General features: G+C 54.2%; 1 protein-coding gene across 1 annotated transcript in view; it reads right to left on the reverse strand.

Moving 5' to 3' along the window:
- Positions 1–11,875: 11,875 nt before the first annotated feature.
- VDAG_01774 (malate synthase) overlaps positions 11,876–12,170 on the reverse strand; it is a gene marked incomplete at its 3' end in the record, with an annotated part of 2,203 nt that continues 1,908 nt past the window's right edge. Inside the window, exon 3 of the mRNA XM_009657803.1 lies at positions 11,876–11,889. Coding sequence (XP_009656098.1) covers positions 11,876–11,889 — 14 coding nt within the window. The remainder of the gene's footprint in view (positions 11,890–12,170) is intronic.

The following is a 12,170-nucleotide window of genomic DNA, read 5'->3' on the forward strand; positions in this document are numbered from 1 at the left end:
ATATATATATATATATATATATATATATATATATATATATATATATATATATATATATATATATATATATATATATATATATATATATATATATATATATATATATATATATATATATATATATATATATATATATATATATATATATATATATATATATATATATATATATATATATATATATATATATATATATATATATATATATATATATATATATATATATATATATATATATATATATATATATATATATATATATAGAGGGAGACATGGATGTCCTGGGACGAATGGGCCGGCTCGGTTATGGTCAACAGTGAGTGAGGTGCGGGAAGGATGCGCTGCGCTGGATCAAACTTGGGAGAGTCCCGGGTGGCACCTGCCTGCTAGTTCGGGAGGGCTGAAAAAGACCCCTGGAGGGTTGGATGGCTGGGTGGCCACTGACAATCCAATATGGGTAGGGAAGCGGCGGTACGGTGGTCACGGCGAGTACATTGTAGGCAGGCAAAAGGTAAGGAAAGCATGGCGAGAATCAAGCTACCTGGGCAAGCACCTTGTCTCTCTCATCAACGGTAAACGAGCTTTTCCGGGCGAGAGAAGTACATAGACCGCCGCCCGACTCTACCTCAGCCAAGTTAATAGCTATGACTACCATCCCATGTTCGCTCGTTCAAAGCCTCGCTGTTTTGCCACGCCCTCGCATCCTTGTGCGAAGAAGAGAATAAGCTCCACGTAAATCGAGAGGGAATAATATCTCTCGAGATAATCATGCATGACGACTGAAGACTGAGTCGTCTTGAATGCTTGCTGGGCCTCACGGGAGAGGGGGTCGGGGGCGGCGGGTGAGGAACGCAGAACGCCTTGGGCTTGCATGGCCAAGATCAGATCAGGTCAAGTCACAGATGGCCAGGGGAAGGGAAGGGGGGGGGGGGGGGGGGTACCTTGTCCTTTTTTCCCTCAACGTGACAAAACTGGTGTGGTTCAGGTGGGGCGGTGCGCACTTCCGGCTTTGGTCTATGATCAGATAAGTAATGGAGTAGCAAGTGCCCCATCAACGAGAGGCAAGGATCAGGCTATGATAGTCCTCCTCATGCTCGAATCATGTACATGGCACCGAGCTTCGATATCCTTAGATAGGAGCCCTTCTTTGGTCACTTAATTCATTGTACAGTTCAATCACGAAAGGTCGGATAGCAGGCAGCGCGGGTAACAAACCAGACACATTGTGGCATGACGCACACAGTGCACGGTAACATGATACTCTCGGCTTCCCTCATCAAAAATCCTCAGGTTTCGTACTCCACCTGGCTCCAGGTGGGAGACTTCATTGCTTTGGCAGCCAAACTGCGGGCAAGGATCGAAAACGTGAGGAAGAGGAGGGGGGGGCACCAACGCGAACGGCTCGGGGCCCCAATTCCAAGGGTGTGGTCTCAGGGGAGGGGCTAGACCTGCCATTGTGAAAAAAAAAACATGAGATCAAGTAATACGCATTCCGCCAGCCGGGCAGTCCGCCCAAGCTGGCAGTCCGCCCAAGCTGGCAGCCCACCCAAGGCCCAAGGTCAAGGCCCAAGACCAAGCCAGGCCGCCTCGCCCACCGCCCGCCCACCGGGTCACCTCGTGCCAGGACCAGGGTATTGAGAGCGAACTAGACCAGAGAGCAGCGACTCTTTTTCGGGCCCAAGAGTCGACCAAGGGGGGGTTCGCCAGACGCCAATGGCAGGCGGGCAGGCACCTCAGCACGAGCGCGCGTGTGTGGAGCTTGCCTAGAACTTCATCGTGAATAAGGAAGTAGCTTAGCCAGATCTCAAACCGAAACCCCCCTCCAAGGACGTGGGTGCGTGCCATCCCATGCCACGGCGTGCCAAACCAATGGAGTGGCCATCTTCCCCGGGATGGAGGCTGGTCCTTGTTTGGTGCTTCTGTCCTTCAAGTGGTGTGCACCAAATCTTTGGGATCTGCAATGGGGGTTCTTGTCAGTCATATTAATTTGTCTGCACTGCCAAAATTTCGCTGTGCGAGAGGCTTACATGTACATGGACCATGATCGACCCGCTAGCGAACGAGTCCCATCGTCTTGACTGGCCCCGTACCTCTCATTTACATGTGGACGCAGCGGGCTAGGCAAGGTTGGCAGGCATGGCGGTGGGCCGCCTCGCCTCGTAGGATGCTGCTTCGAGACAGGCCTACTAGCAATCCAGTGTTCGAGATGAAGCCGCCTTCCGAGGCCGAAGGCACACAGGTCGGGCCGGGCCACACATATCGAGAGGGTCCACAGGCCACCAGGCGACGCGAAGGCCATATGCTCAACCCTCCATACTTGCGCAACAGAGAGCATCCATTAGAGTGCCCGTTGACGTTTTGTTCTTGTCGGGATATGTAAGCACCTAGGCCGTCATGAGGTGCCATGGCGTCACCGATGGTGAACTCGTTTGGCGTGCATCGGCCTGGTCCCAGCTCGTGCTCCAGACAGCAACCACCTCGCGCCGCATCAGATCAGCTGTTATAAGGTACTGGGGATCAGGGGACAGTGCGTGTGGCAGGCAGTCTCCCTCCCTGTCCCGGACGCTAGCCATTGTTCTGGTCTTGGACCTCCCCAGTTTTTTAAACTTTCGGTTGAGATGAACAGGATTGATTGCTGTGCCCCAGAAGGACATGGGGGTGCGCCGATCCAGGAGCTCCACGCAAGTTGCATCTGTCCGTCTTCGTGCATCCTCTTCAAAAAATGTATTCGCCGGTCCGGCCGGTAAGTAAAACTACCGACCGTACGTGCCATTGTTCCAAGATTGTCGTTCAGTTCGTGTTGACAGGTACAGTGAAAGAACAGAAACTCTGGAATGGCCGCTTATCAGGGCAGTCGAAACCTGTGCCCCAGAAGCCCGCACTCCAGAAGCCCAGTACGGCCCATCACCTATCCGGCCAGATGGTAGTCTCGCTTCTGGATATTCGTTCTCGTCTACCTAAACCAAAAACATCAGCGGAACTCACGGGGGGGAGATGAATGAGCACCAAGCGAGGTGTGACTGTATCGTCGATCGGCCACTCCTGACTTGCTGTGACATTTAGCACTCTTCATTCGTACCTTTTTGTCGGGTTTCCATCTTGTACGTCGGTTTCCTCTGATGCCGACAAATGCGCCAGGGCGACCCTTGCTCAACCCACACAACAGCCTTACGACGGCGCCGACTGCAAGAAGGGCATCGGAGGTTTGCTTCCTTGGAATCTCTGTACCTGCTCTCTAATTTCGTCAACGCGAAACGTGTCGTTGGGTCGCCCGATACGTGGCTCACTGAGATGTTCTTCCACTTGGCAGTAAAACTTGTCGCAATCACGTCACAGCTGTTGTGACGCGCCTGTCGTCTCTCCCGCGCGCAGACCTGCCCCAAACACCACCCCCAGCCGCCGTTTGTGGTCAGTGCTTCCTATGATAAGACGGGGCCCTGCTCAACGACGCGGCCAGCGAGTGACGAGACCAGCCGCCCGCATGGGTGCGAGCAAGTAGTGCGTAGGCGATGGAGCTGAGAAGAGTGACTCCACACCGTCAAACCGGCTCCCATTCGCAAGGGGTAAAGGGGGGGGGGGGGGGCCCTCCTTGATGGAACGAGGCCCTGTCTGGTTGGTCGCACCCCAAACGCATACTGCAGCTGCAGGTGAATCACTCGCCCGCCTACTCGCTGCCTTCCAGTCACTATGAATGCCCTGATTACCACTTGATGCATGCTTGCCCCCAGACTTTGCCGGCGAGCGTTTTAGAGCTGGGAAATTCGACGGAACCAAGCCGTGGTGCCCCGGCCGCTTGAGACCAGGCCTCCGAAATGATAGGGAAATGACGGGCAGTGAAGCGTAGCTCATGGTTACCATACTGTCCAAGGACCCACTGTTACGGTCATCTGGTCAACGATTTTTCCTGACCTTTCATCTGATCAGTCTCTCATCGCTGGATGGCAGTGTGCGAACCCTGACATTGGCCAACAGGACTGATATTGAGGGGAGGCCTGCATCACCATCGCCGCATGCTCGTGGTTCTGATGTGCTGCCAAAAACACAGAGCTCGTGATGTTGATCTTCTTTTTTTGGAGTCCGAGGCAGAACCAACGTCAATGTGCAAGACGCACGATCCCGTTCTTGTTGCATGGAGGCAAGCGAAGCTAATACAGTAACTTGACTTTGCCAAGGACGGCGACAATGCCAGAATCGTCAACTTGGAGCCGCCTTTACCGGCTTGACCGTTGAGGCTCAAATCGTCTAGACAGTCTGAGGTAGACGCGATCGCCAGTGTGTACATGTAAGCGAAGCGAACACTAATGCCAGCCATGTGCAGATCGAAATGCACTGATACCCCGTGCAACCTGCCCCAGGACCAGCCTTGGATGCTTACAGTACGTACGTTCCGGCCTGGGGGGGCATCATGGTCCCTGCGGCTTCTGCCCAGGACATAGCTCCATTCCAGGACCCTCGTGAGCTAATCGAAAACGAGATTAATACAGGACAGGCCATGTCTGGCCAGGAAGCTCTTGACCCTTTTCGGGAATTTTTGACGAGATATGGGAGGTGCGGGGGTCGCGTGTTCTGATCCAGTTTTGGTCTTAGCTTCTGAAAAAAGGTGGACTGCCGAGCATGACCTAGTCTCTGTATGCACCAAGAGACGTCCCGGCTGGCACGTCGCGGCACATGTTGAGTAGTCCTCTTCTAGCATGGCATCAACCACTGGCCGTTTTGCCGTGCCCTGATGATGCAAGCCGAGTAATTAGAGAATGGCGTAGCTGGTGTAGACAAGTACCTTGACCATACCAACTCGTGCCCAATTCGATTAGCGTTACCGCGTTGGTATCTCTGTCAGTTGAGTGCCAGAAGCCACGGCGTCCTTGTCAAAGTTCCTCGGGTCGTGACCCGTCGTCTGCATGGCGTCAAACAAGGTTGAGCGAACGGGCTTGAAGCCACGCGCGCGCGAGCCTTGCCGTTCTAGTGGTGGACACACCGAGGCCGGAGAGGCAGGTTGCTGAAGTGGTCATGACCACTACATGGTATTCCCGAGAACACATGCTGGTCATCACATCATACGGCCCACAGACTGGAAAGGTGGAGAAGTCCCTTGTCGAGGGAAACTGGGTTCAACCCCCGTCGCAAAGCCGTAGAAAGCGGATGATACCACAGTTTGCGTTTGGCGGAGCTGTTCGAGCTTCATGTGGGCAGCGGAAACCATCCGTTCGAAAAGATGGGGCCGCGGGTGACTGGGGCTCACTACGACGCTGCTTCGTGCCCATCGCTAGTGAAGTTGCTTTGTGCAGAGGGACGGACCCCTTGTCGGCAAGTCAAGCCTCTTTTCTGGGGTTGGCGCCAGCGCTGGGACGCTTGAGGGTGTGGCAGCCGACAGGGCGTGGTGGGCCGATGTGGGATAATTCATATCGCCGCTGACGGAAGAGCAGAGAACGCGCCGATCGGAGGGTAACGCTGGCGCAATGTTCTGCCTGCCCACTGACAGTTCTTGGGGGACAGACCCGAACGGCTGGGCGGGCCATGTCAGAAGTTGTGCGGGACCTTTGGTCTGTGGTATCTCACCCGGGTTTCCCTCGACCTCGAGAGGTCGCCCCGGAACATCCGCAGTCGGGGTCTACGAAATTGGCATCGGCGACCAGTTTCCTTAGGGTGGGTGGGGTTTGGCAGTCCTGACCTCGTGGGACACCAGGATTTAGCAGTGCTGCTGGGATAAGCCATCCGCGACTACCGCTACACAAGCAACAACGCCATCACCGCCAACCCGTCCGCCGCATCTTCAGGCTGCATGAAACAACGACATGGCTCAGTCCGTACGGCCAGGCACAATGACGAGCGGTGGCGCTTCAGGAGACTGGAGAGCAGGATTGCAGTGTCAGGGGGGGAAGACGCCGGGGGAGGCCGCGAAGAACGGTAGGTAGCCCGTACTGCAGTCAGAGAGGCAGGTCCACTGGCTGGTTCACGAAAAAAGGTACCGACTGCCACAAGCGCGGGCGCCCTGTGTATCCAGGCAATCGGGTAATCCGGCGGCGCCTGGGCCATGACCAGTGACCCAGTGGGCAGAGCCCCTGGCGGTCCCAGATTGCCAGGCCAGGTCCAGCCCTTTCTGTGGTCGATTCGCACAGCTTTGCCGACGCGACGGCGTCTCAAGTGACAGGGCATGCACGGTACCTTACGTGTGATATACCTTCGGGTGGCTGAGGCGTAGCCAGAGCTTGCCGCAAGTCCCTCCGTGAGAAATAAGATGCGGCGTGGAGGATGGCGTTTGGAGGCGTCCCACCAAAGAGACCGTGCTTTCGATCGGGTTTGTCCTGGGGATGATGTGGGTGGTGTTCCTTCAAGGGTCCAGGTCCAAGGGCGAACATGTGCCTGGCTGATTTGAGCGACTCAACAACTGACGATTCAAAGTTTCTTAGCTCGTCGTGAGTTGGTCCTACATGTACGTTCGGTTCGGCCTCTTGTGTCGAGCTGAAAAGGAGGGTTCGGACTCGAGCATCCGTTGCAATTTGGAGGATGGTATCGGAAGAAGACGAAGCAACGAGGAAACCTGATGAAGAGCGACAAGGTCTGGTCGGGAAGGCTAGCCGCTCAATAATGCCAATAAATGCTGCGAGGTTGCCAGGTGTGTGACAGATCAGGTCAGCTCGCTCTTGTCTGTCGCATTCAGGTTCAGAGTGGAACCCATTTCCTTCCTTCCCATTTGTTTTCTGAAGGGGGAGCAAAAGGGGGCGGGAGAGAGGGTGAGTGGAAAGGGGGACCGGTGCCGGGGCGGATGGCTCTTGCTGGCACTTGCTGGCAGTCTGCCTTCATGAGGCAAGGGTGTTCATGGTATGGCCTAGGGTTCCGAATTGCTGGGTGCCCCGAGGCAGACTCGCTCGGTAGTAGGTACTGTCGGCCTCTTTCTACAAGTACATGGTACATCGTACATGGTACGTCCGGGTTGGGCTCTCAGAGCAGGTACATGGTCCACGTTTCGGCGCCTGCTGGTAGAGTCGCAACGAAGGATTGTATGAACCCGAGGCATGCGTCTATTATCCGATGCTTACATGGCTCTGTTGCAGTGTCTTGTGAGGCAATGGGCATTGGCACCAAGCGACATACAGTATGCAAGAAAGAGAGAATGAGCCGAAACAAGAAGAGCAGCAGCAGCAAACCAGAGCTGAGGTGCACCTTCTGGTGCAGGAGCAAAAGGCAAACCTAAATGGAAGGAGCTCGGGCCACATGCCCCCCTCCCCGCTCCCACCCCCCTTGCTCCTTCCTCCTCTCTCCCCTCCCACTAGACGGAAGCCACAGGCACCTCAACGGGTGGGACAATGGGCTGACGACGTCCCTGGTCTTCTGCACCGAAGGGCAGGCAGTTTCGTCTTGCCACACAAGTCAAAGTCTCATCGGCCTGGTCTGAGGACTTGTCTTGGGTCATCAAGCAGCTCGATGCACAGGGATCATTCGAGCCTCACACTCATCGCACGTCGCCAGCAAACATCCAACATCCGGTTTACCATCCATCAGTAACGATAGCTCGAAAAAGAAGAAAAAAAAAAGAAAAAAAAAAAGCATCGACAACTCCGACACAAGTCACGCCCACCACCACACTCGAGCAATAGTGTGCGCGAGCATGACCGGTCAACCACACAATGGTGCATCCTGTCGTGCAACCACCCCTCCTAGTGGCCATTAGGCTGCCACCTCACAGCAGCATCCCCCCTCAACGCACCCCTTGCCTGGTATGGCACATCAATGCAGAGGCAATGCCTCCCCATGGCTGCCGCTCAGAAAGCGAGGACACCTCGACGACATTCGTGGTGTGCGTGCTCTATAACCCACGTCGCACTGCACCCCCGATGCAGCCCCACGACAGGCCTTTGGAGCTTGAGAGGTCCCTCCCTGCATTCTTGTCTGCCTCGCAGCGAGCAGCTGGCCACGCCCCAACCAACTCGCTACCTGGGCCATCTGCTCAAGCTCTTGGCTCTTGAGCCACACTAGTCCTTTGCCCATGTTTGAGCACAGGTAACCCAATGATCAATGACACGCTCGTGCGTTGCTGACTTTCAGCTGATGCAAAGGACGACTAGGTTTTCTGGCAGATCGGTCGCGTTGTAGCTCACCCTTCTCCTGCGCCGTTCAGACCAAGTACGTTTTCGAGGCTTGGAATACAGACTTGACGATCTATATGATTTCAAGGGTTGCGAAAAGGTCCCCCCGGGCTCGAAACTTCTCTCATCGGCACCGCTTATTGACCGACTTGGTGATTGAATTGGACAGTGTTGCGAAGATCGAGATGGACTCAGAGACAAAAAGAACTACTGACGCGCCCCTCGATTGCGACGAGAACCCCTGTGCCGATCTCCCAGCCATCCGCGTGCGTGGCGTCCCACTGCCGCTGACTGGCTGCTATCTCCGCCATGTTGCGTCCACCCAGATTCACACCCCCGCCCGACGAAAAGGCATATCCACTTTCGAGCTATAACCCTAGTTATACAATACGGATGGTAAGGTAGGTCTTGGATCCCCCCCTATCACTGGCCATTCCAACCATTGTGGCAGTATCTCACTTTGCTGCTCCGGCCGTAGTTTATGTCTCAGCGGGAGCCGCATCGTTCCGATCGTAACGTATATGGATGGTGTGGTTCAGCGCCGCTAATAGACGGGAGAGACTTCGTGGGTGTACCCGCGCTTCCCACACGAACTTGCGTCATGGATTTGGCGGATTCTGCTCATACAACCGGCCTGGATTCACGTCTCAGGCCTGATAAAGACACCCGCTCTTCAATGTCAGTGATGAAGGATCTCGTCAAACTGATTAAGCCTCGAGAGCCACTGAACCACCTGTTTTCGTGCCTGAATTCCCATGGCAGCATATAGCGGCCCCTCACAGCCACCGTAATGTAGTGCGACTCTTTCTCGTGGGACTGTGATCTCAGAGCAAGGGAACGATCCATGGATAAACATACCTAGTTGACCAATGCAGCTCTCCAAATCTTGTCTACATTGTCCATTCCTGTCTACTTCCCCATTCTCAAGGGCAGAAAAACCCCCGTCGCCGGACACCATCTGCGTCACTTCAGAAGGTCAGCGTCCTGTGTCTGGCAGACACTGGCCAGATCTATATTGGATGCTGCTAAACCGTCGGCTCCCCCGAGCCGTCGGCCTTGCCTGAAGCGCCAGAAGCAACGTGATGTCTCGGACAGCCTGATGCCCGACATTCGGCACATGTGTGCACAGCAAAGCTGAGGCGGCGTAACAGTTGAGAGACACCACTGATACGGGAGGAGGGGTTGTGATCAGATTCGACGTGGTGTCTCGCAGTGCATCGGTCGGGAGGTCCCTTGAATGTCTAGAAAATAGTCTTTTGTCTCGGTGACCGACGGGCAAGCGCGCGCACCAGTCGGGTTGCAAGCCTGTTGTGGATTTTGGGACGAGGAATTTGTTCTTCGGGGAGCCGCGAGCTTGAAAGTGGAGGTCCGGACGGCCTTGTCAAGACGCATGGGAGTATTTGCCTGGGCTGGATATCCCCCAAGGACGAGAAAGTCCGCCGACGCAGTACGACAGGGAGCCGTCTCGCGTCTCGAGGTCATCGATATACCTACCCTTGGACAACTGATTTCCCTGGTGCCATCCATAGTAGGCCGCCCCCCACCTCCCTGCCTTTTCGTCGAAAAGCAAGCAGGTGGAATAGGCTAGAAGAGCAAGCTTTGACCGGCTGGCACCTGTCTTAAGCTGATAGCCTCAGCTTGTCAGCTAAGCCTCTGTGCGCCCACCTCGTGCGCAGATGGACAAAGAAAGAATAGTTGGTCTGTCAGCGCGAATGGGGTTGTGCGGAAGGCCAGAATGATTCCGACAGCTGGCTATACCGTTCTGGGCACAGCCTACATGTGAGTCTTTTTGACGTATGTATGTACCATTCAATGGACTTGGGGCGAATGAGCGAGGGCTGCATACCTTTTATTGGATCGTGTTTTCGAGACACCTGGTGTACAAGAAACGAAGGGGGTGTGTTGCTCTCATTGCTCATGCCGGGAACAGCTTCACCGATGTTTCCCATGGCGATGAATCTCAATACGACTGATCGTCCGGGATTTTCTCCTCGGGGTACAGATTGGATGAGCCGAAGCAGGCAGGGATATGTTGTGTCCAGTGCAGCGACTGCAGGTATGTGAGCAAGCAATCAACAAAATACGTAACATGCTCGGATGTCGGTGAGCAAACCCTCCCGAGTGATGTTCCTCTCGGTCAGCGAAGCTAAAGTGATAAGTGACAAGGAGGGAGGCCGGGAGGACATGGAGGTGACGTCCCATTGGGCGAGAGGCATCGTATGGCCCTGAACAAGGGATGGATGGAGATGATTGCGTATACTCCGTCTCCAACGGCGACCGGCTAGGACGATGCCTTCGAGATCAGCGTCACTTGGACGGTCGAGACTCGCGACTTGCGCGAGCGGAACGCTGAGATCCGGCTGCGAAGGGGGGAGGCGGAGCATGCGCGTCCACGTCGAGTGGCTTGAAGGAGGAATGGCGAGGGGGCCTGAACATGGAGCTTCCTCGTTGTGCCTGGTCTCAACGACATCGTGTAGTCTCGGGATGCAAGACACATTCAGACCGAGCCTTGGTTTACGAGGTGCCGCGGAATCAGACGAGAGAGATGGCAGCGTCCAGGGTATTGGTGCTGTCACTGGCGGAACAACATTCCCAATGTTCGTGGCCTTGTCCGTGGACAATTGGCGCGTCTGATGTTTGATATTGTACGGCGCTGAATGCTCCATCTGTGACATTCCTCTTCCGGTCATCCGAGTAGCCTCCACAGTATAGCAAGCTTATGCTACTGAACATTGTATCGGCCCAATGTCAGTGATTTTGCAGTGAGAGAAACTACTCCTACCGGTGCTGGGTCTGACGCGAGGGCTGGCGTTCATGATTCTCCAAATCAGAAGCCGTCTTCTCGATAAGTCCTGGGATAGATGTTGCAGAGAAGACAGTGACCTCGCTAGGAGACCAACTCCTTCGTCATGTCTCGTCTAACGCTTGTTCGGGGCTGTTTATGATCTAGGGGTCGTAGCGGTATTGATGCCAGTCCCGTCCGCCACGGCTTCACCTACTGACCCTGACAGTCGCTGGGTCTCTTTCCAAATCCCTCAGTGCTGGACCCTCTACGGCATGTAGGATATTATCACATATGGCGGGAGAGCAGCGCTTGTATTTGGGCGCTTGCTCTTCCCCCGTAAACGACTTTGATCACCCATGTAGTGCTGAGGAAAGACTGCGTCACGGGAGTCATGGCAGCACACGAGATAACCCAAACGAACAGTAAAATAGGCTGTCTTGATGAGAACCTCGGGCTTTTGACGCCTGTCCCCGCATCAGGCATGGTAGGCGTCATACACAAATGTGCAACTCCATAATCTGTGACTAACCGCCAGACCCTTCGTTGTAGATATTTCCTCTGGCCGCCGTATCAAGATGTCCCTCGATCCTTGACGAAACACCATGTTCGATATATCATTTACGATGACGAGCTCACAAGATGTGTACACATGTGTGGAACATGATCGATCGTGCCGTCTCGCAGGGTACCCTGGCTGCCAGAGCAAGTCTTGCTGTCCTCCCGATATCCTCACTCACCTAGGTGTGGTGACACCTCGCTGTCGTAGTCACTTCAACAATCGTATTTCACGAGCATTTGACGAAACGATATCTCCGGGCGTTTAAGAAAGACGAATATATACCTCCCAAAGCCCGAGGTCCATTGAGCTTGGATCTACAGGCCCTCTCATCTCTCATGTATGAAATTCACTGTTCGAGGCAAAACCACAAGTCATATGCGTCTCCGTAGACGGCTTACTCTCAACGAGAAACGAACGCTGCACCGCATTCAAGCTACAATGAGGACTTCAGAGGTTACTGCCTAGGATGGTCGGATGCAGTGGCAGCGTGATTCACATAGTAGACGAGCGGAGGCACACATCAGCGAGCAGCTGTCACCAGCGCCGTCGAAGCAGCGACATGTGTAAAGCTCATCGGCATTATCACGACGAGAGAAGTCTGCTACGGCGAGGCAAGTAACAAGAAAAGGCTCAATAGCATTCTGATCCATATATGTAAACAAAACCAACCGGCATATCGTGAAACAATAATTCGTACCAGGTGAACACATCGACACTATTTTCCGCTCATGAAACAACCATC

The sequence above is a fragment of the Verticillium dahliae genome, genomic scaffold, assembly GCF_000150675.1.
Source record: "Verticillium dahliae VdLs.17 supercont1.3 genomic scaffold, whole genome shotgun sequence".
In the NCBI taxonomy this organism is placed as follows: Eukaryota; Fungi; Ascomycota; class Sordariomycetes; order Glomerellales; family Plectosphaerellaceae; genus Verticillium; species Verticillium dahliae.